Genomic DNA, 21591 nt, shown 5'->3' with positions numbered 1-21591 from the left:
TGGCAACTACAATTTAGGTCTGTTTTCTTCCCAGCTTCTCTTCACGCCATCCCACTGAGAACAAGCTGCCCATACCACTGTCCCCATCTGCCCACATTGCTCCATCCAGCTGCCTATACTCCTAAATATCTCTGTCTGCACTGCAGTCCCCTGCTGTCCATTGCTGATCCAGCCTGGCAACGAGCTTGCTTGTATTCTGCTGTTCACAGATCTGTGAGGTGCAGCTGTGCACAGATGTTTTCAGAGCATTACTATTGTCTCACTTTCTTGTCTGCATCTTGTGACAGACTTGGTGAAATTCATGCTCTGAGAAGTAACCCTTTTCCCCTGAATGGTTCTGTGTTCCTAGCTGCAGAATAATTGAATACTTAATTGCCCTATACTGCCCACAGATTCTTCTCTTCTACATAACACCCTATGCAATTTTGTGTAATTTCACCACCACCAGCAGCACCTTCAGAATCTCTTAAACCATGAGTAATGCCTCTTCAGGACGATATAAAAGTCATTGTAAAGAAACAGCCAGCACAGAGTACATTTAATGCAAAATACTTAATACTTTCTCTGCTCTTCTGACCCTTTGAGTAAGTGCCACTGCAGTGCCATACTCATCTCCAAAGCCATGACCTGACTCTTGCTACTAATCACCAGCACAAATTAATCAGACAGGGTTTACCCATAATAAGGGAACGTTCAAGCAGTTTTTTCTTTTCCTCTTTCATTGAACATGTCCTGGAAGGAATGAATGACAAAGGCACCCTCTCAGGTTATCAAACCTTCACCTTCTGCAGTAGTTAATTGTTGCCAACAGGCTACTCATCAAATGCTTTTGAACTGTCTAGCTCCCAGGCAGTGGAGATTACAGCAGCTCTCTCGGGAAAGCAAGAAATATTCCCAGTGCTAGGAATATTTCCTGCTACTCATGCAAAATGTACCTGTGTTCTGTTATTCTAGTTGGGGTCACGCTGAACAATCTTTTTTCACCTTGCCTACCCTGCTCAGATTCTTACAGAGGGAACTCCAGGCATGAATCCTCAGCCACGGTTATTTAATCAACTCAAACAGCTGTGTTCAGTATCACCTCTTTTTCTCTTGAAAAGGAAAAAGAAATCCTTTTTTTCCCCCAGATCACAGTATTTCATACATTTCTGAAGACAAGCAAGATTGCAATACTTTTGTTCACATCAGGGAAGACTTTGCTTTATAAAATGGCTCACCAAAATGAACAGAACAACCTCTGAAGTGAGGAAGCACATGTAAAATCATTGACCTGCCCATTAAACCAGGACAAGGAAGCAACACTGGGAAGTCCTACAAGCATCTGGGATGCTGTCATTAATACTGCTAGCCTACCTTCAGCTCGCTGTCAGCTTGTAGAGCTGCTGCTATGTCTGCCCAGTTTGTTCCAAATGCCAAGCATGTTTGCTGTCTCTCATGCATGCTCTCACTCTTTCTGTGGTCCCTCTGCTTTTTAAAGGCACTGCAGTGCTGTTTATCTCACTTATCCCTCTCCCTCTGAGTTCCCCATACAACACTGGTGCTAACCACAGTTTATTTGAACTGAACACAATACAGAACTCTCAAATCCAGGTGGCACCTGGCAATTTATGAGGCTTAACCACAAAATTCATATAAACAAGGTCGTCTTGTGTGAGACTCCTGGGCTCTGAGATAAGTACGCAGACTCTCTCTGAGGAGCACCTGCACTGTTTTTTAACACAAAGTTTGCATTTAGCTTTATTTTTTGTAGTTTCATAACTGGTTTCTTCACTGTTAACTCTCTGAGAGTTAAGAGTGACTTTGTCTTGGTCACAGTGGTATTCCACATCAAAGCTATTTCATTGAAGGCCAGTGCCTCACTTCCCCAGCCAACCTTCTGCAGTTTGGGTGAATGACAACAGGGATCACAAAATGTCCATGCATCTGCTACCAGTATTTAATTTTCATGGATATGACCTCTTTAGTAATGTGTATCTGGGGTCTTGAAGGCCCTGGGCAGGCAGGACAAATCAACAATATAAAAGTTAGTTACATACTTACTGAGTAACTGGTAGGTATTACACCAGGTATGGGCCATAGGTGACCACAAAGAGTGACCAGTCAAATCTTCTTCCTCAAAGCCCAAGAAGAAAACCCATGCTTGGTTTCCACAAAGGAACTATCTCAAAAACTGACTCAAAGTGGAAAGATGCTGCCGTATAACAGCACCCTGAAAGTTTCCAGTCTCCACACATGACACTGTTCAAAAATTGTAATGATCCATCAGGTTCCTTCAAATGTGAATGTAAGTTCATGCTCCAGAACTAGGAATTTGCAATAGTTGAAAAACTATATAAACACCCAGGCATTTCCCTTTTTCCAGAGACTTTGTGATCCTGCAGGACTCAGAATCCGTTTCTGACTTGCAGTTTTCCCTGAGAAGGTGGCTGAGGGAAGCCAGCGTGCTTACATTGCAGCTCAGGATCTCCCAGTTAATGCATCTCTTACCTGACAGCATCTAATGTCAGCCAGAAGAAAAATCAGCAGAAGTTGCAATACTTGATATTTTCTATAGCTACAATAGGTGAGAGCACTCACATTCTTTTGTCTACTCTGATCTTACAACACTTTCAATTCTTAGAATCATAGAAGCCTCTAGGTTGGAAAAGGCTATTAAGATCATCAGATCTAACCACAAACCTAACACAGCCAAGTCCACCACTAAATCTTTTCCCTGAGTGACACATCTGCATGTCTTTTAAATATCCCCTTGGGATGATGACTCAACAACTTCTGTGACCAGCCTGTTCCAGTACTCTTCAACCCTTTTGGTGAAGAAATTTTTCCTAATATCCAGTCTAAACCTCTCCTGGTGCAACTTGAGGCCATTTCCTCTTGTCCTATCATTTGTTACTTGGGAAATAGCCCAACCCCACCTTGGTGAAATGTTCTTGAAAGGAAGGCAGATGTAGAGAGCAATAAGGTCTCCCCTGAGCCTTCTTTTCTCCTTTGAGCTAAACAACCCCCAGCTGCATCAGCTGGTCTTCATAAGACCTGTTTTCCAGACCCTTCACCAGTCTCGTTGCCCCAGCACTTCATTGTCTTTCTTGTAGTGAGAGGTGCAAAACTGAGCACAGGATTCAAGATGCTGCCTGACCAGTGCCCAGTACAGAGCAGCAATCACTTCCCTGCTGGCCACACCATTGCTGAAACAAGCCAAAATACCATTGGCCTTCTTGGCCACCTGGGCACTGCTGGATCATTTTGAGCTGTCAACCAGCAGCACCTCCAGGTCCTTTTCCAGCCATTTTGACTCAAGATATTCGTGTTAGATGATGTCTTGGAGAAGTGGTTAGTCCTGAGTCTTTGTGCCACACTAGAGGCACCTGCAAACCAGTGTAAAAATTCACACCAAAGCAGGTAATGTATGGAGAAAGGAAACAAAGTATATATGGAATATGCAATGCATGGAGAAAGTAAAAGTGCTTAAAGGCAAATACTGATATCCTTGCTCAGATGCTGACATGCACAAAACCCTAATATGAAATAAATCCCAATGAGAAACATCTGAATGGGAGTGTTAGGATAAAGTAGAACGGAAGACCTACATGTCATTCCAGGCCAAGGCAGTGTGGAACAAGGATGTCATGGCTGAGGCATTTCTAGAAATCTGAGAACATTAGATGGCTAGGGCCTGATCTCACTACTCTGCTGTTTTGCCTGAACTTCCTAGCAACCTACTGGTTTTTACTATTCACTCGCTAGCACTTGGAGAGACCTTTTCAAAAAAAAAAATCAGGTCGAGCTGCAATGCCAGATATCAATCAAAATCACTCTCTGCAGTCACAGACTGATTTCCTCTCTTATCTTGAAATGGCAGGCACAGTTCCCTGACAATACCCATTGTTAGGATTGAGGAATTTGAGGCTCTTTGAGAAGTTTAGCAGATCTCTCCCTCTGGGGTGCTTCAAAACTTCACCAGGTAGCTGGCTGCCTGTCCCATCCCTCCGGGAGCCTGAGTCCCCATGCAAAACCACACTCTACAGGCATCAGCTTCCTTATCAAAGGAACCACACGAGCATACATAAGCCTAGTCAAGTGCTTTTCTTCCAAGTACACAAGAAAACCTTGGGAAAATATGATCTCATAGGGATACAGCAGGCAGCAAAAGATTTTAATTGATCTCAAATTGCTACAGTTTTGGGCGTCTTTTGTGTCCGTAAGAGCTCAATTGCTGAAGAGTTTGAGCTGCACAGATCCGATACTGGAAAATGTTTTCCCTGTGCAGCTGGCACCACCGAGTGGAGGAAAGCGTTTTTGCAGTCCTTTCTGTTACAGCATGGACATTAATACGTGACAATGGGCCTAAGTCTTACAGATTTGAAAACACTTTTGAATAAAATAATTCATTTATTCTTGGAATAAAAACTTCAGCTAAGTTCCTTGAACTCTCAGTTAAAATAGGTTGGACATCAGTGCCCTCGACACCTTGCAGATTACAAAAAATAGTATTTTTCAGACATACAAAACCCTCCATCTAAGCCATGCAATGATAAATTTCCTCATTTTACAGCTCATGAAAGCAGCACACAGTACGTTCTTGGCAGGAGAAAAGGGTAGCTCTGAAATTCAGCCAGTTGCCCAGGAGCGGATCCACAAAGTTTCAATTTATTTATTTGTCCTTAATGTTGTTATTTCTTTATTGTGATTTTTTTTTTTTTTTTTGGAGCTCTATCTGATGGCCCAGATATTTCTCTCCCCTAACTCTTTAGCTTCCTGTCAGGTCCTAAATAAAAATATATATATATATATATATATATATATATTAAAAAAAAAAAAAAGTGTGTTTTGGACTTAAGCAGTGCTCAGCGGGGTGTATTATTAGAGTCTGGCATGGCCTTGACTCCGGGAGCAGCACCCTGCAGAGGGAGACAGGCACTCTAGCCAGGGAACAACCCACTGATTTCCAGCTCCCAGGAGCATGGCATGCAGACAGAAACACTGAAAATCACTGGGAAGCTGTGGCCCTCAGAAACCCCCCTTACCCCCCCGAACAGCGGGATATCTAACAGTTTGTTAGATATAAATGTGTGTTAATCAGAGATTCTTGCCAAGAAAACTCCCTAATGCAACCAACCAATTTCCCCTCGTTCGATCCTAAGGAAATGAAGCTGTCTGTGTTCACACTGTCCCGGTATTTCACTTCCCTACAGCTGCCCGCTGTCCGAGCCACCGGGAGAGGTTTCCCTCTGCGCCCCCGGCAGAGGCAGCGCGCCCGGCTTCGGGGCCGCCAGGAGTCCCCGCGGGACAGCTGGGGCAGGGAGAGGAAATTCTTTCTAATAAGCATGTGGTTTGGGCTGAGAAACGCCTTTTCTGCTGCTCGCCAGCCCTCAGCACGCACACCACCGCCCCCACCCCACCCGGCTTTCAGCGCCTCGCTTTCAACAGCGCTCAGGACGGAGCGGAGCGCATCCTAGTGGCTCTTCGTAACAGCATCAGCAGCGCGGAGCCAACATCGCCCATGCGGGAGGATTCAGCCACCGGCGGTGACAGTTTTGTGTGTGTCGGGGAGGGCTGGCAGTGACACCGCAGTCCCAGCGACCCTGCGAGCCCGCCCCGGCGGCGCTGCCCCTCCGCGGCGGCAGAGGGCGCTGCAGCGGCCGCGGGGGCGGCGCTCGCTCCGAGCCGCTGCTCCGCCGCTTCCCGAGCACAAGCGGAAGCGGCGGCGGGCGGGGAGCGGCCGCGGGTCGCGGTGAGTCTGGCGGGACGCGGGGGACGGCGGGCAGGGTGGGGGCTGCGGCGGGCCAGGACGCCGGACTCGGGGAGCGAGGGTCCGGCTGCAGTCGGGCCGCCGCAGGCGTGTGGCGGCGCCGGCCGCGGAGCGTTTTTCCCTCGGGCCGGGGCTGCCGCTGGGGAGCAGAGCCGCCTCCTGCCCGGCCCGCGGAGCCCTTCGGCCCCTTCCTCCGAGCGCGGGGCTCGGCGCGGGGCCGGGGTGCCGGGGAGGGCGGCCTGCGCTGGGGCAGGGCGCTGGTGGGGCTGGGGCGCGCCGGCCTGCGCTGCTCCGGAATTGAAACCTCAGCGGGGCTGAGCCCGGCCGAGCCGCCCGGCCCGGGGCCCGCAGTGGCGCTGGGATCCTGGCCGGAGAGCCTCCGTCCTGCCTCTGCCCCGGCGGCTGCCATCGGACTGCGGGAGCAGCGCGGGGGCTCTGGGGCTGCGCTCCCGCTTGTCCCCCGAGCACATCAGCTGAACCTGGGCTCTTTTTCTCACTGTGAAATACAAACACTCAGTAAATTCTTCGGCAACGCGCTAGAGGGTAATTTGTAAAATAGGTTAGTGTTTCTAAACCCGATAGCTCTTATTTTCTAGTAGAGGCTGGCAGTATTTAATATTTACGGTAACTTTATTAATAGGGGTAATAAATTATGACTTCGGTAGTAATTTCCATCAATTTCGTCCGGCTCAGATAGGTCACGCTTTTCGTACCTAAACGGAAATGTCCCGCTGCAGGTGGGAGGAAAATGTTCTAATTATATCCCTTAGACCTAGTCGTTAAAGCTTGCCACAAGTATTCCCCCATGTTTGCCTCTGACACGTTCTGCAGCGCTGCCCCTCAGCTCTGGATTTTGTGGTGGTTTACATGGCACTGTGAGTGATTAATAAAGTATTGATTTGAAGCATTGGGTGAATTTTTGCGCTGTGTTCACCAACTGTTAAAAGATTTGTGAGCAAACTGCTTTGTCTCCTGTAGAATGTAAAGGCCATAAAACTTGTCCTTTTAGTAGAAGAAGGGGAAAAAATGTCACAGAAGTATGCTGATAAAAGGACTTGGATTATCTTCGTGGTACTCTGGGCATAATTCTTCTGGAAGTTCCACATTACCTTCAGTTTTTCCCAGTGAGTGAAGATTCATGGAGCTTATTCAGACTGTTGAATGAGAACTTGTCAAGAAATAAATGGCTTTTTGAGTTTTGTAGTATTGCAATACTGCATTAATGCTTTCTAGCTTAGAAAACTGCTACTGTATTTAGAAAGACAAGACACACAGTAGGTACCCATGCTGATAGAACTTCAGCATGAAAAAATATCTGAGGTGAGCGTACATTTTTCTCTTCACCCATTGAACTTCCATGAATTTTCTGTGTCAAGAAGAGTAACTTGTATCTCAGCACAGATATTAGCTAAGCACATGTTTAAAAAAAAAAAAAAAAGTTTTAGATCCAGACTGAAAGCTGGCCATAAAATATTCTGGGTAAAAAGCGTGTCAAAAAGAAAACAAAAGTAAGTGTAAGGTGGAGTGAAAAGGAGAAATGTTTTAGTTGTTTCAGAATGTGTGTTTAATTCACCATCTGCTTTCCCAGGGTCTCAGATCATTTTATTAATGCCACATACAAGGCTTGTGCCTGTAGAGGTGGATGGTAATTAAATGTAGCCTGGAGACTGTGCTTTGGAGAAATCACATTTGTTCACAGCCATACCTCTCCCTGCATGTTTTTGAAGTGCTTTATGGGTATTTACTTTGTCCCACTAGGACAGCATCTTACATTCTCTGTAGATTTACTGAGGGGTATAGAAAGACATATAGAAAGATATAATGCATATCTCAATGTATTCTCAGTGTGCAAAGGAAGAACAGAAGCCAGAGTCACTGCCAAAGTACAGACTTAAATAGTACTGTTCTACTCACTAACAGTGTTTTCCTTGTATCTGTTATTCTGAACAGTTCCCAGTAAATTCTGTCTAAAAGTTAATAAACTGAAGAAACTTTCAGGGAATTTTGGCTTGGGTTTGTTTTTTGATTATGGAAATACCCATGGAATATCTTAGTCTTAAATATAGTAAAGTATGCTTCCACTGCTCACTAAAATTAAATTTGTTTTGACATACTTAAATAAGATAAAATATGAATGTAACTGTGAGTGTGCCACCATCTAGTCTCCTAAGTAACATTCAAGCATGAAAATACTTACATGATTAAAGCCTGACAGCATTCTTTACAAATAAAGAGAAATCACCTGGAAAGCTTCAGAAAGCCCCCAAGGGCTGCTCTGCCCTAGTCAGGAGCAGTCTAAAGAGATAGTCTAATGAGCTCTGAACGTTGTTTGTGATTGCCTCAAATAAAAATTCTTTCGAGTCTTTAAGTTTATATGTTAAAATGGTGTATGATGGTTGTCTAAAAGACTTGGAGGTCTTAAAGGTTACTGCTGTTAGAAAAAAGGAAAATTTGTTTCTCAACAAAATAAGCAACATGCTTGCAGTCTTGCAAGAAATGAGAATTCAATTTTTTCAGTTACAGGTTCTGCCTGAATCTCCTATTGCTTCAGCTTGTCTAGCCATTTGGTAGCTTTGAAATGAAAGTGTTTTATAGGTATTAATTAAAAAGCATTAGCATAATTTCAGGTGTTCTGCCTGGATGAGACCATAGTAATGATAGCTGCAAACCTCATAGTGGAAACACATGGTGCTTATCAGTTATCAGTAGACCATTGATTAATGTTCCTGGGAATAAGTGTTGCAAGTATTACTCCATATACAAATTATCCAAAGTCACTCCACTGGTCTGTCAGTCTCATGACCCAGAAATCTATACGTACGTATACAAGACAGGTGAAGAAAAGAGAAAAGTTGGCCAGTTTTTCCTGTCGATGCAGTGCTAAAGGCATTTCACCTGCTGGGTGTGTGCTGGCCAGGCTGGAAGGAAATTAATTATATTTGTGAACTTTCAGTAAGAAAAAGGACTTGGAATAGTCTTCTGTATTGATACCTTATTTATATGGGTAGTCAGTGTCAATTTTTCCAGGAAAGGTCATGTGGAAATTAACTGTATTAAGCACTTCCTCATTTATAATAAAAAATCTTCTCTTACAGCAACTGATCCTTCCCTGCACATTATTCCTTAAGTTTGCCAAATGCTTGAAAATGCAATTTCATATTTCAGTGTAAATAGTATACAATGTCTACTTTTAGTTCCTCCCTAATACTCTTAATGATAGTGGGATTTTACAAGTAATCTGAACATACTTTCTGATAACAGTGATTTATTTTTTTTTGATTTATAGGAGTTCGGTGCTTGAAAATCTGTAGAAGTCCTACCTAAACTTCCTTATACTATGGGAGTTGAAAAATCAGAGTACTGCTTTGTTGCATGCATTAATTTAAAGCAGGGGCAGTTTAAATTCTGTTTTGAAGTAGTTTTTGTCGATCATAAGGTATAGTATTGTTTCAGGAGTTTACTCTTCTGGTGTGACTGTGCTCTCTCACATCAGCCTAATCACTTTGTAATGTAGCAGTGTAAATAGGAACAGAGCACAGGTTACTTAGTGAAGAAAGGAGTCTTTATGGTTCAAAGTTGGAAGAGTGGGATGGGGACTCCTTTTCTTTTAACTGTCTTTTCTGGGGCGTGAAAGTTTCATCCTTAGGGCATTCCCAGACTTCTGCAGCATAGGTAATGAACAAGTTCTGTCCATTACATTTGGCATGGAAAGCACCTTCCATTCTGTTGGCAAACAACACAGCTGTTGCCTTGGAGAGCAAAATCAACCTTTGCCAGCCCAAGGCCTGGATACCTCTGTGCCCAGGCTAAAGCTCATTATCTCCAGAGTCAGCAGGTCTGGCAGCACTTCCTAGCTCTAGAAAAGAGCATTTCGGGTACATTACCAAATGTAGTTTAAGAGTTTCTCTGCCTTAGAGACTTCAGCTAGCAAAACTAAGAATTACCATGTAATGATCCAGTTTAATTGCTGTTGTTCCTGGATCTGAAAGCTGGATGTTGTGGAAACAAATAAGGTACAGAGAGCAGTCTAGAAAAGTGTTTAATGAATTAAATGACTAACATTTTTTAAAAAGGATAAATTCTCAAGGCTATAGTGTACACAAGGTATTATAAGTTAGTATTTTGATATTGTTGTACTTGCATTTGACTCAGTTTTGTTCAGCACGGAAGAAGAATGGCAACTATTATCAATAAGAAAAACTGATGTGGTTTTTAGGAAATCTTAGGTTTTATTTCACTAGAAATCTGTTTCATAACCAAAATGAAAGGCTAGCAGCTTGATTTGAATTTTGGGATATATCCTAAAATATAGGATATATCCTATAGTTTGGAGAAATAATATAAAATATAGTTTGGAGGTTAAAATCCATCCTTTTCCAGCCTAAGCATTTTTTAAATTCCACAGGAGAGGAAGGTGGAAAACTGCTACAGTAAGCTCACAGATTGTCTGCTCTGCCTCACAGGGGAAAAGACCTGTCATTGCCATTCAAAGTACACCTTTCTGTAGCTGATTTTGTCCTAGCACTGTGCTGTCCAAAAAGATTAAATCTTTATCCTCTGCTCTTGGAGGATAAAGTAACTTCCACAAGAAACAGGTCTAATTTCTAGTACAGGAGTTACAGTGTACAGAGAAATTAGTTTAAACTATGGTGGAGTAATAAGGCCTTGGTTAATTATCTGAGTAACAGGAATGTAGGTTTTGATTTGGAAAACTGCCTTGCCCCACACCTAAAATATGCGTGGAGAAAGGAGAACTTTGCACACAGATAAGATGAAATGGATAAGAGTAGTAGAAATCTTATCTCAGATAAAATATGAGCAAAGTTTAAAATCTGGCTCTTAATCACCTTAAGTTGGCTCTTTATGCCTGAATTTCCCAATTTAAAAAGATAGTTGCACTTCTTTTTTTTTGTGAACCCCTTGATCATATGCAGATAAAAAGCTCCATGTAGGACTGCAGTGTATCACTGAATAAGGGGGTTTTTGTGTCAGACTAGGTTGACTGATTGCAGTGGCTCATTCGTTAAACTGACTCTGGTACAGAAGTTCTTTGTCTGTAAACTGAATATGCATACCTGCTGTGTCTGTAGAAACAATTCAAATGGCCAAAGAGACACTGCTTGCATAGCACTTAAATCTACAAAGTGTTCAACTAGTGAGATTATACATAGTCAGATCCTGCCTTCTTTTTAAGAACAGAATTATAAATAGTATGGTTGGGTTTTTTTTCCTAGGAACAGCCCAAGAGAAGAGTCACACACTTCTTTGCAATTAATATGACAGGTGAATTTGAGCAAAGCTGTTACATTTTTCTTCTTGCAACTTCCTGAATTCCTGTGTGACATTGCTAAAGGGATGTATGTTTCTCTTCCTTTCCTTAGTCTCACTAAATATGCCCTGGTGGCTTTGAGTAATGTGAATTTTTCAGTCCTAGGCTGGCCTGTGGAGTTTAATATCCTGCATACCAACATTCCCACTCCATTGACCCAATTTAGTTCCTGTGATTTTTCATGAAATGTGGCCCATGGACTGATCATCCTCTGCAGCAGTTGTTAAATGAGTTCATGTTAGTTTAACATTGGAAACAAGCTGGGTTTCTTCTCCAGAGAGAATAGTTCTACTGATGGCAGGCTAAAAAGAAAATCCATCACACAGAGCATTTTTCTAAGCATTGATTCCTCTGCATCCACTCTCAGTCACTGAGGGAGCTGGTGCCTTTGGGATTCAACTGGTTGTGTCTGGAGTATGGCTGGAGCAGCTGCTGAGAGCGTGCTTGGTGTTTAGCTTGTATTGCTGTTGTGTTTAGGAGCCTCAGTTATAAAGCCTGTTATGTGTTATGTATGGTGGTAGATAATGTATAGGAGCAATACTTTGGGGTGGAAAACAGGAGTGGAAGTGAGCAGCACTCTCTGGGTGCAGTTCCAGACAGCTTTGCTCTAGAGTTATTTCTGTGGAAGGTGAGCACTGCTGGCTGGGTCAGTACAACTCAGAACTGTCAGCCTGTGCTTTGGGGCTCTGTACCTTAATGGTGTTTGTGATATGTTCTTCAGATACTTCTCATACCCCTGCATATCCCAACAACATAGAAAGTCATATATTTATACAACAGAATGAAAGTTCTGCTTTGATTATTCTAACTATATCTAACCAAAATATGGTAACTTTGTTTTTCTTTAGATAGATCCTCCTCTATTTTTGGTCTGGATAGCTGGAAAAAATATCTCATAGTGTGTTATCATGGGCAGTATTGCTAGTTGTTTATCACATAGATGGCCTAAAGCACATTTCTGTGATTTTGCATGTGTTCAAAATATATTTCCCATAAATGATAGTTGAGGGCTTGTGTGATTAGTATTTCTGTTGATGCAATCTAAAGGTGTCATAAAATAAATATGAAATAAAACCACTTGTATGTCCTCCTCCTATCCATGTACATTTTGTAAAAATGAGTTGTGGTATTAAAATTCTGATAAAGGCAAGAAAATTTTCAGTTTTCTGAGTTCACGGTCAAGGTAATCCTATTCATTCTGCTGCCTCCAACATCTGCAGTAGTGATTCAGATAAACAGTTCTCAGTTCTTAGAATTTGTCTCTTGACTGGATTTCCATCCCTAATAAATTTTAAATGACATAATGGTATTACAGTGAATTCATTAGGTAAACACTGCAAGAGACTTCTGCCTATACTGCTGTATAAAAGATTATCAAATCTGGGCTTATTGGCCTTGTTTTGCATGCCTGGCTCCATAACCCTCATACTGCCTTGCACCTGGTGATAATCGCTGTTTGTCAAAGAAATGTCATTTATAGAAAACTAACCACAGTAGGATTCTAAGAAAAATTATTGTATCCACTAAAAAAATCAGGGGAGACAAAGGTTTCTTAGTCTTAAGAGTTTGTGTTTGTTGTTAAGACCTTTTTTTTGAAGCTCTCTCATTCTGTATACAAACACTAGCAATCTGTTTGGGGGTACCAGCACTTCTTCATTTCATACCTATGAGTTCACCCTGCTTTGGAGGAGTATTGTAAAAGCAGGCTTTAGTATGCCATCCACCACTCTTCAGGGGAAGGTGACTTTTGTTCCTACAATCTGTTCCTACAATCATGTCCCTTGTTGTCCCTGCCAGCTAGCCTGGGAGAGGGAAAGGAAGAGCAAGAGCTCTGTTTGAGTACTAGTAATTTGAAGATAGCTTTTGAGCTGTGGAATTATTATCCTTATCTCATGTGTAGCTTCTTACTCAATTTAAAGTCCTATTGGCAGTTCTTAAATGTTACCAGCAGTGCTGTATATTTGAATTTCATTTACAGCACATCAGCTGCTTGGTATAAGTATTTGGACTTATATTTTATTTGTGGTCCTGCAGCTAAGTCGATTTAAATCTATATTGTGAATTTCTCGATACAGAAAATGCTAAATAACATATGCACTGCAAGGAAAATATGGAATTGAGCTGTTGTCCTCCAAGAAACCTTGATTTTGTACAGCATTTATTCCACACAAAATCTATTTGAATGTCTTAGAAGTAAATAATATGGAAGGAGTAGAGAAGCATCTTCAGTAGACATAGCAAGGACAAAGAGGATTCCTCTTTTTACAGAAATCAGTCATATGAAAGAGATTACGGAAAGTGGGGGGAGTGTTTGAACTATGCGGACAGGATACAGTGTCCTTTCCTACATATCGTAAGATAAGCAAAAAAAGATAATGGGGACAAAACAAAACCAGTGATTTTGATTAGAACCAAATCTGTAACCAGCATTTCTGGTCGGAAATAAATTTTGGGCGGAAGGGAGGGTCTTGAAACACTGAAAAGTAATCCATGTTTTCTCCCTGCTGCAGCGCAGTGCCGTGTAGCCCCCGCTGAGCAGCCATGAGCTTGCTGCACAGTGACAGCAGCTGCGGGGCTGGGGACAGCGGCTGCTGTGCGGCCATGGCCAGCGCCTGCAGCGCCGCAGCCAAGGAGGAGAGCTCCAGCGTCGGCAGCGGCAACCAGCCCGCCTCGGTCACGGAGGAAACACAGGGATACGACGTGGAGTTCGATCCGCCCCTGGAAAGTAAATACGAGTGCCCCATCTGTTTGATGGCTCTCCGGGAGGCGGTGCAGACACCGTGCGGCCACCGTTTCTGCAAAGGCTGCATTGTCAAATCAATAAGGTAAAAAGGAGAACTCGTGGAAGCGGCTTTTAAGAAGAAATTCGTGTACTAGAACAGTTTAAGGTCAATCTAAACTGAATAGAGCTGCCCAAGGTGCATTACCACTGAGTGCTAATAGAATTCTGGAAATGTATTATTCATTAAATGTGCTATATATGGCCAGAATGTCACAAGTTTGGAAGTTTAATGAGCTTTAGATAGTTTGCCATTTTTACAAACTTATCCAGCTTATGAATCTAAAAAATTTATTAAACTTCAAATAATAATTAAAAAAGAAAGGTAGACAATTCCCCCAAATAAATTCTGTTTTCAGCTCAGGATTATAAAATTTCCTGTCTTTTGCCTATGATTGTTTCTCTTGATAACTACAGGAAACTACAGACAACCTGATTTCTTGGTGCAGATAAGGCAATTCGTGCTTTCAGTTCTTCACTTGAAATTAGCTGCTTGCTTCTGAGCTGAAAGAGAGAACGTGATGAGGGAATAGTTTTGAGCAAAACATTGGAAGAGGAAACCAGGTGGCATAGGAGGGACTGGGAATAAGATACAAAGGCAGGAGCAGACTGGGCTTATAAAAATGGATGATTGAAAGAGCAAGAAAGGGCAGAGAGTACCTTGTAGAGAGCACTTGCCTTAAACCTGGAATGAAGACATCAGTGTCCTACACATGTGAGTGAGTACTGGATTATATTGATAGATATTATGCTGTAAGATTTTTCCTTTTCAGTATAAGCCAAATTTTTTTCTTAACAATTGCTCACTTAGCTCAAATGTCACTTTGGTAGGAATTTATATATTCAGTTCTGTGTGAATGTATGTAGAATTAGCTCATTTTCAACCTCACTTCGCACACTTTTATGTAAAGATTGTTAAACTGTCTTCAGTGTTACTGTATTTTTCCCTGGCATTTATTTTATAGCATGCAGAATGGACAGTGCTTTCTTGATTGGTTTTTCATACCACTTGTCCATAATTGTATTCCATTTCTTTTTCTTCCCTCTCCATCATTTGTTGCTCACTAAATGAATAGTATGCCAGCAATTATGTTCTCTGAATACAGTGTTTTTGTGGGCATCTCTGTAGTTTCTGCTAAATAAATTCTCAGAAAGAATTTCTCCATGGAAAGGACCATGACCAGAAGCTTCTGCTTCTTTTATACCCTTCCTGTATTTTACTTAATTTCTATGAATAGTGATGACTGTTTCAGTGAATACTAAACAAGGTAGAAAGCATTTTTTTCTCCTGAGACTGTAGCTCATCAGTGTAATATTTCAGATGTTTCACTGCTAGTGAGAGTTTTCCCTCATTGCCCACTGAACTCTGTCTTTGGAGGACAGTTTGTGGAAATGCTTGTGAAGTGCCAGATCACTCTGAATCCCTGAAGGGCTGAACTTAATGGTATCTTAAGGGCATGCTTAATTGGTATCCATAGATCAACTTATTGATTTGGATTATGTAGTACCAGATTGACTGAGAAGCTTCTACAGAAATAAAATGAAAATGGAAAGTGATATTTTACATTCTCTAAGTACTGTTTTTTTTCACTGATGTCACAGCCTTCATTTGATCAGGAAATTTACTTTCCAGGGGCTTCTCTTTATTCTTCATTTCTTCTTTGTCTTAACTCAAATGAATACAGAAATTAAGAATTTTAAATGATGAAGGATGGACAAGCATTTTTTGCTTCTTGTGGCTTACACAAAAATTGTAGTTGTTTATGTTGAAGAAGTTGTGGCTGCAACTAGGAAAAAAAATTTTAAAACCTTTTAAAAACTGGACTCTTCGATCTTACAGTGTGAAGGACATGATTAGATGAGATTTGATCACAGTAAATGTTTGCCTCCCAGAAAGTCTTGGCACCTTTTTAAATAAAGCTGTCTGAAGTGCTATAAATCACGGAAGAGGAGAACCTTACCTACCTAAGTAACTACAAATGAGTTTACAAATGTTACTTGTCAACAAAATACATTACTGGAAATTTTAGAAGAACTAACTTCAGGTGCAGTAGCTAATTCAATTTCACTCCAGTCTTCTTCTGTATCTTAGGGCAAAGCTAACTTAGGGTTTGCAGTAGAGCTTGCCAAATATCAGAACCTCTGTTTATTGGAAAAACAGAGTTGTGAGGTAACAAGGGACAGTAGGGAAATCTTTGGGTGCTGGCAGTTCATCCAGCAGCTGGCATGGCTGCAGTTAAAGTCTCTGCCAACTGTCTCATCTTCTCGGCTAAACCGCTCACTTGTCAAAATCACAGAGCAGGCTTTTCTTTCAAAGTTATTCTGGCTTTACTCTTAATACCTGTATTTTAACCTCAAGGGAAATTACAGAAATATTCATTGTACTTTGTAGCAGATGGCCACTGTTTCACAGGCACTGTTATAAGTGACAGAGTGCAATGTGATAAATAATCCCAACATAGGAAAGTGTTCATTTTAATATGAGTTAGAAGGTGCATAACTCAGTTCTGTCACAGGAAATGTATACCAACATATTTGTTTCTAGATGAATTTTAGAAGTGTTTTAAACACAATCTTGATCCTTGTAAATAGTATTTGAAGCCTGTTTAATGTCCTACAACAAGTTATTGCTTTTTCCTTACTACACTTTCCTACTTTGGAAAATTGCATTTCATTTTTATTTTGCCCTTTATCTGTTAGTTATTTCAACTGGGGATTTGGTGATCATTATTTCAAATTGATCTGTTGCTGGCTGCTCATATTCATGATTACCTTTTCTTTGTAGAAATAAAGCTGCTGTCTTATCAGCAGGCCTGTTGAGCTGTCTTTATACTCCACTAAACAGGGTGTTTGTAACCAAGTTATACCTGTGAAAACTGATTTCCTGTAGGTTGTGAAGTGAGGGAACATTTCTGGCTTGTGACAAAGATCACACTGGTCATAGCTCAGGGAGCTCTGAAACAAGGCAAGCTAGGTGTTTTCTTTCTTCCATTTGTTTAGGAGTGTGATTCTCAGGCATGTGGTGAGCTTGCTCTGCAAGCAAAACTTATGAAAGGAAGTTCATTGCCTCTTTTTGAAGTGGCAACTTTACCTCCACTTCCTCTAGCAGCGTTGCTGAGCAATTATTTCCCTTTCCAACAAAGAACATAAATTCCTTCCTGGTCTCCACAGCCCACTAGGTTCTACTTCCCCTCATGCTTGCAGGCAGTAACAATGATCTGGCCTTTGATCCTTGCACCACAAGTGCTCTCTGACATTTTTCCACCCCATATATTTTTCCATTTTATTGCTGTTTCCATTAGCACTCAAGAGCTTTGATCCCTCATGCCTCTTTAACTGTGTTATTTAATTGTGAATCAATATGTTGGCCTACTGCTTTCAGAATGATCTGATACTGGAAAATTTGATGGAGGTGATCCCTTTTTTTACTCCATTTCCAAAGATTTTTGTATATATGTGCAGGTAGACAGAACTGATGAACTGGAACAGGCTGTTAGTTACCTTGTGCAGGTTGCATGCATCCATGTTCCATCAGATTCCAAACCTTCACCAGTTAGCACTGACTTCCTTTCTGTTGTTAAAATGGCTTCAGATGCAACACCCAGTTCCAAATCCAGTGTAATTTTCATACTTACTAATAATTTTTGTGTCAGGAGGTTTTCACTCTGTTTGCTGTATAATGAAATTGAAGGATGACCAACTGATCAAATTCTGTATAGCAAAACCAGCAAACTGAGCAGTGTGTATAATGCCAAACAGATGAAGTCAATCTGGAAAAAAAAGACAATTTGACTTTTTTTCTTAGCTGTGATCACCTTAGCTGTTTATGAAATGAGAAAGAAATGAGAGGAGGTCTAAGAAAGTTTAAGTAATTGTTTTTAAGCAGTATGTGAAATATTATTTGATGTTCGAGCTATGTGAAGTACTTACAGAAGCAAGACTGTTACTTCTTAGTATCTTTACATATTCCTCAAGTTTGTTTCCAGAGTAACTAACATGGCATTTGTACAAATAAAATGTGTTTAAGTTTGAAAAGTGCTGCAGCCCCAGTCATGCTACCTCCAGTGAAACTGTGGTTTCAATTTTTCTGAAATATTTTCTGGGCATTGTCACATAAATATCATTGTTTTCAAAGATCATTTTACTGTGTTATTATTTGGCCACTAATGTCTTGCTGGTGTAAAAATATTTTAAATTAATTCTTGGAAATCTGTTGGTAATATTGGAATATCTTTCCTTGATTTTCTGCATTGTAGAGATGCAGGTCACAAATGTCCTGTAGACAACGAAATTCTGCTTGAAAATCAACTTTTTCCTGACAACTTTGCTAAACGAGAAATCCTTTCATTAATGGTCAAGTGTCCCAACAAGGGCTGCAGCATGAAGATGGAGCTCAGGCACTTAGAGGTGAGTAGTAGTTTTGAAAACACAGAACCTTGTATTCATGGATGAGTAAAAATTTGAAATAACTTAGATAGATGGTCACTCCTGGTGACACACCTGGTACTCATTTATGCTGACTCAGTGCATTTTTCTTTCAAGACTATAGCTACACATATTGTTTTTTAATGAGTATTTAATTGTAGTTAGGTGATTCTCAAGTGAACATCACAGTGCATGACAATTGTACTGATGCAGCTTTCTGCTGAGGGTCATTTATGTTTGTCTTTTGATCAGCTATGTCTGTGCTTCACACAAGTTTCTTAAAGTCAGTTTAGTAGTCTCTCAAAGCAGCTACATGTATTAGTTGAAATAATTGTTTTGGAAAATAATATATGCAGTTAAAAGGATAAATATAAAACAAATTTTTTACTGAGAGCTTTCTTAAAGCTCTGAATACATGAAACCATGGCCTTAGTAATGGGACAGTAACAGGCTGTTGGTAGAGTCAGCAGAAGTCTATAAGGATTTCCTTGCATGAAGGAAAGGTTTGATTCGTTTGTCTTGCACTGTGCTTTCTCTTGAAAATGGGTGAGGTGATAGTTCTTGTTTGAAGTATCAAATCCCTCTTCTGCCCTTCTGCAGGACCACCAGCTGCAGTGTGACTTTTCCACTGTGGAATGCCCACAGTGCCAAGGAACCTTCCCCAAAAACCATCTGAAGGAGCACATGACCCAAGAGTGTCCGAGGCGTCAAGTGTGTTGCCCAAACTGTGCCACATCTATGGCCTACGAAGATAAAGAGGTAGCAGGAGTCTCAGTTTGTCAACCTGCATTCACATGGGTTTGCTTGGAAAGGGAAGAGCAGTTAAAGAAAAGATACAACTGAAAGGTTTTGGTCTAGAAGAGCTCTTTGTGCTGCTGTGCAGCTGTGAAGCTACAAACTCAGGACATGAGCCTGGAACAGACAAAAGCTGTGGAGAGATTGTCCTTAAATACAGACTTACTGGGAACCATGTGGTGTGAGGAGACTTTTGGACTTTAAGAACCAATGATTTCTGATCTTACCATCAGACAGGCCAGTATCTACTGCCATAGAATACAAAAAGCAGTATTTACATTTACAGGTTTTATGCCTGGCAGAAGAGGATGTATCAGGAGATAAATCTTTTGGGGATATCTGCTACCACACAAGACCAAGATAATTTCTGAATTCTTTTCCTGTCTCTGCATTTTTCACTTGGGTGATAGTGAGGAAAATACTTTGCTTTTGCTCTTACCATTTCTCTATCTCTATATGGATGTGTTTTATCTCAAGGCCTCATATGAAATGTCCTTGGATATTAATATTGTGAATAGTCAATCAAAGATACTTCAGAGAGTCCAACAATCCAAATATTTTAAAAACCGCTTTCGTATAGTTAAGTGCAATTGAACGTGAATTTTTGAAACTTATGATTAAAATCAGATTTCTTTGGAGCATAAGAGCTTTAGGAAATAAAATATCTATAACTTTATGAATCTCTTGTGTAAGTCCAGGAAAAAATAGAAAACATACTGTTCAGGGTAAAGGGATTGTCTTTGTTTCACAGTTGCATACAGCTAAATGCAAAATGAGAAATATCAATAAAAATCTAATGTCTAATCAAGGGTGATTAGCCCTCTCCTAAACTGGGTAACTTTACTGATGCTTTCTCCCTTTTCTCTTTTGTTTGATCAGCTTCATGACCAAACATGCCCACTTGCCAATGTATATTGCGAATATTGCAACACAGTGCTCATCAGAGAGCAGGTAAGAGAGATTCCCTTTTTCTCTGCTTATTCCAAGGCAGATGTTTTGTATTTACATCACTTCTTTAATCTGAAATTAAGTTCAGAAATACAGTTTGTCTACTAGCTGCTAAATCACTACCTGCCTCTCTCTGAAAATGTTCAGTGCAGATATGATACTCCCATAAATGCTGCTTCAGCTTGCAGTTGCAATCTGGCAAGCCTCTGTAGGATTTTGGCTGCTCATCATTGTTCAGCTGTACTGCTTCTTGACAGAGGCCATGCTGCAAATTTAATCTTGAATGGAGTTGAAAAAATACCAACAACTGTCAGTGGTTATGGCTGACATTTCAAGAGGAGGCTTTGATTTGGGCAGAGAGGGAGAGTTTTTGTACTTGGAAAGCCACTGTAGAAAGTAGCTATAAGTAAATTCACTATCAAACTGGGATACTGGCTGGAATTCTGCTTGTCCATTACTGTTGTAATAGCCATTATTATGTCTTCTGTTCAATAATAAATAACATGTGCAGTCATTGGCAGGAAAACGATAAATATTGACTTGTTTAATTTGAGATGGCAAGTGTGTTGATGGCCTGGGTTAAAATAAAAAAATATCTTGTAAAATTGCACAAATACTCTGGAAAACAGGACTGAGCTTAATAATGACAAAGGAAAAAGTCTGTTGTTAGGTAGAATGATGAACTACAGAAGTGAGGAACAGAGAATGCTAAACATTGATAATAATAGCTGATCTTTATTAGCCTTGTGCTTTGTTGTGATATTTAAACAAGGCAAACACCTGGGGTTATACAAACAGGGATTCTGCCTGTGAAACACTGAATTATCTTTGCTCTGTTTAGTGCTCATAAGGCAGCAGCTCAAGTTGTTGTACTTTTGAGGGAGAGTGGATAGGGAAGATCCAGAGCAGTAAGGTGACTGATCTGGAAAACATGGACCACAAGAAAATTGGAGTAACTTGAACTTTTTGAGGAAGATGATAATAAAGAGAGACACAATAAGTATGTGCAAGTAGTCCTTCAGGAGGGAAGGAATTGAACATGATCTGGCTAGGGGATAAGCTAGCAACAAAAGGTATTTGGTCTACAAGGAAACCTGAATGCTTTCTGAGGCCTAATGTTAAAACAAAGTCAATGAATTGTTGCTGTACGCACAAGTGAGAAATACAATTTTTATCATCAGTTGATGTTTTTGTTCAAAACCTGTGTATTCCCTTAAAAAATTACATAGGTATAAATTGATCTGGCTTCAGGTACCTGTTCAAAATCCATCCAGCTGCATTCTTTTTGGATAAGAGAATAAATACTCTTGATGGAGAAGTAATATCAAATCTGATTTGTTTTAGATGCCTAACCATTATGACAATGATTGTCCTACTGCCCCAGTGCCATGTTTTTACAGTGCCTTCGGGTGTCCTGAAAAGGTAGGCCTTTTATCAGTACCTTCTGAATTGCAGACCTTCTGCATGATTTGTCTGTTGCTTTTGTGATGTGTTTTCCTACTCTTGTCTCATTCACCAGCCCAAAATCCTCAGTGATTTGTGGTTGTGGATTTTTTATTTTGAGGT

General features: G+C 40.9%; 1 protein-coding gene across 3 annotated transcripts in view; it reads left to right on the top strand.

Annotated features, from left to right (window-relative positions):
* Positions 1-5146: 5146 nt before the first annotated feature.
* TRAF6 (TNF receptor associated factor 6) overlaps positions 5147-21591 on the top strand; it is a 22230-nt gene continuing 5785 nt past the window's right edge. The window contains exons 1-6 of one of the 3 annotated variants that reach the window (XM_086894053.1): positions 5147-5731; positions 13589-13903; positions 18114-18264; positions 18883-19041; positions 19957-20028; positions 21370-21447. In XM_086894053.1, coding sequence (XP_086750179.1) covers positions 13620-13903; positions 18114-18264; positions 18883-19041; positions 19957-20028; positions 21370-21447 — 744 coding nt within the window. In that variant the 5' untranslated portion in view covers positions 5147-5731; positions 13589-13619. Of the gene's footprint in view, positions 5732-9508; positions 9763-10982; positions 11033-13588; positions 13904-18113; positions 18265-18882; positions 19042-19956; positions 20029-21369; positions 21448-21591 lie in introns of those variants that run through there. The other 2 variants (XM_023927949.2, XM_086894054.1) reach the window with 2 other exon arrangements.

Source organism: Cyanistes caeruleus, chromosome 6, assembly GCF_971803275.1.
Source record: "Cyanistes caeruleus chromosome 6, bCyaCae1.hap1.1, whole genome shotgun sequence".
NCBI lineage: Eukaryota > Metazoa > Chordata > Aves > Passeriformes > Paridae > Cyanistes > Cyanistes caeruleus.
This window is presented reverse-complemented; position numbering and strand designations above follow the sequence as displayed.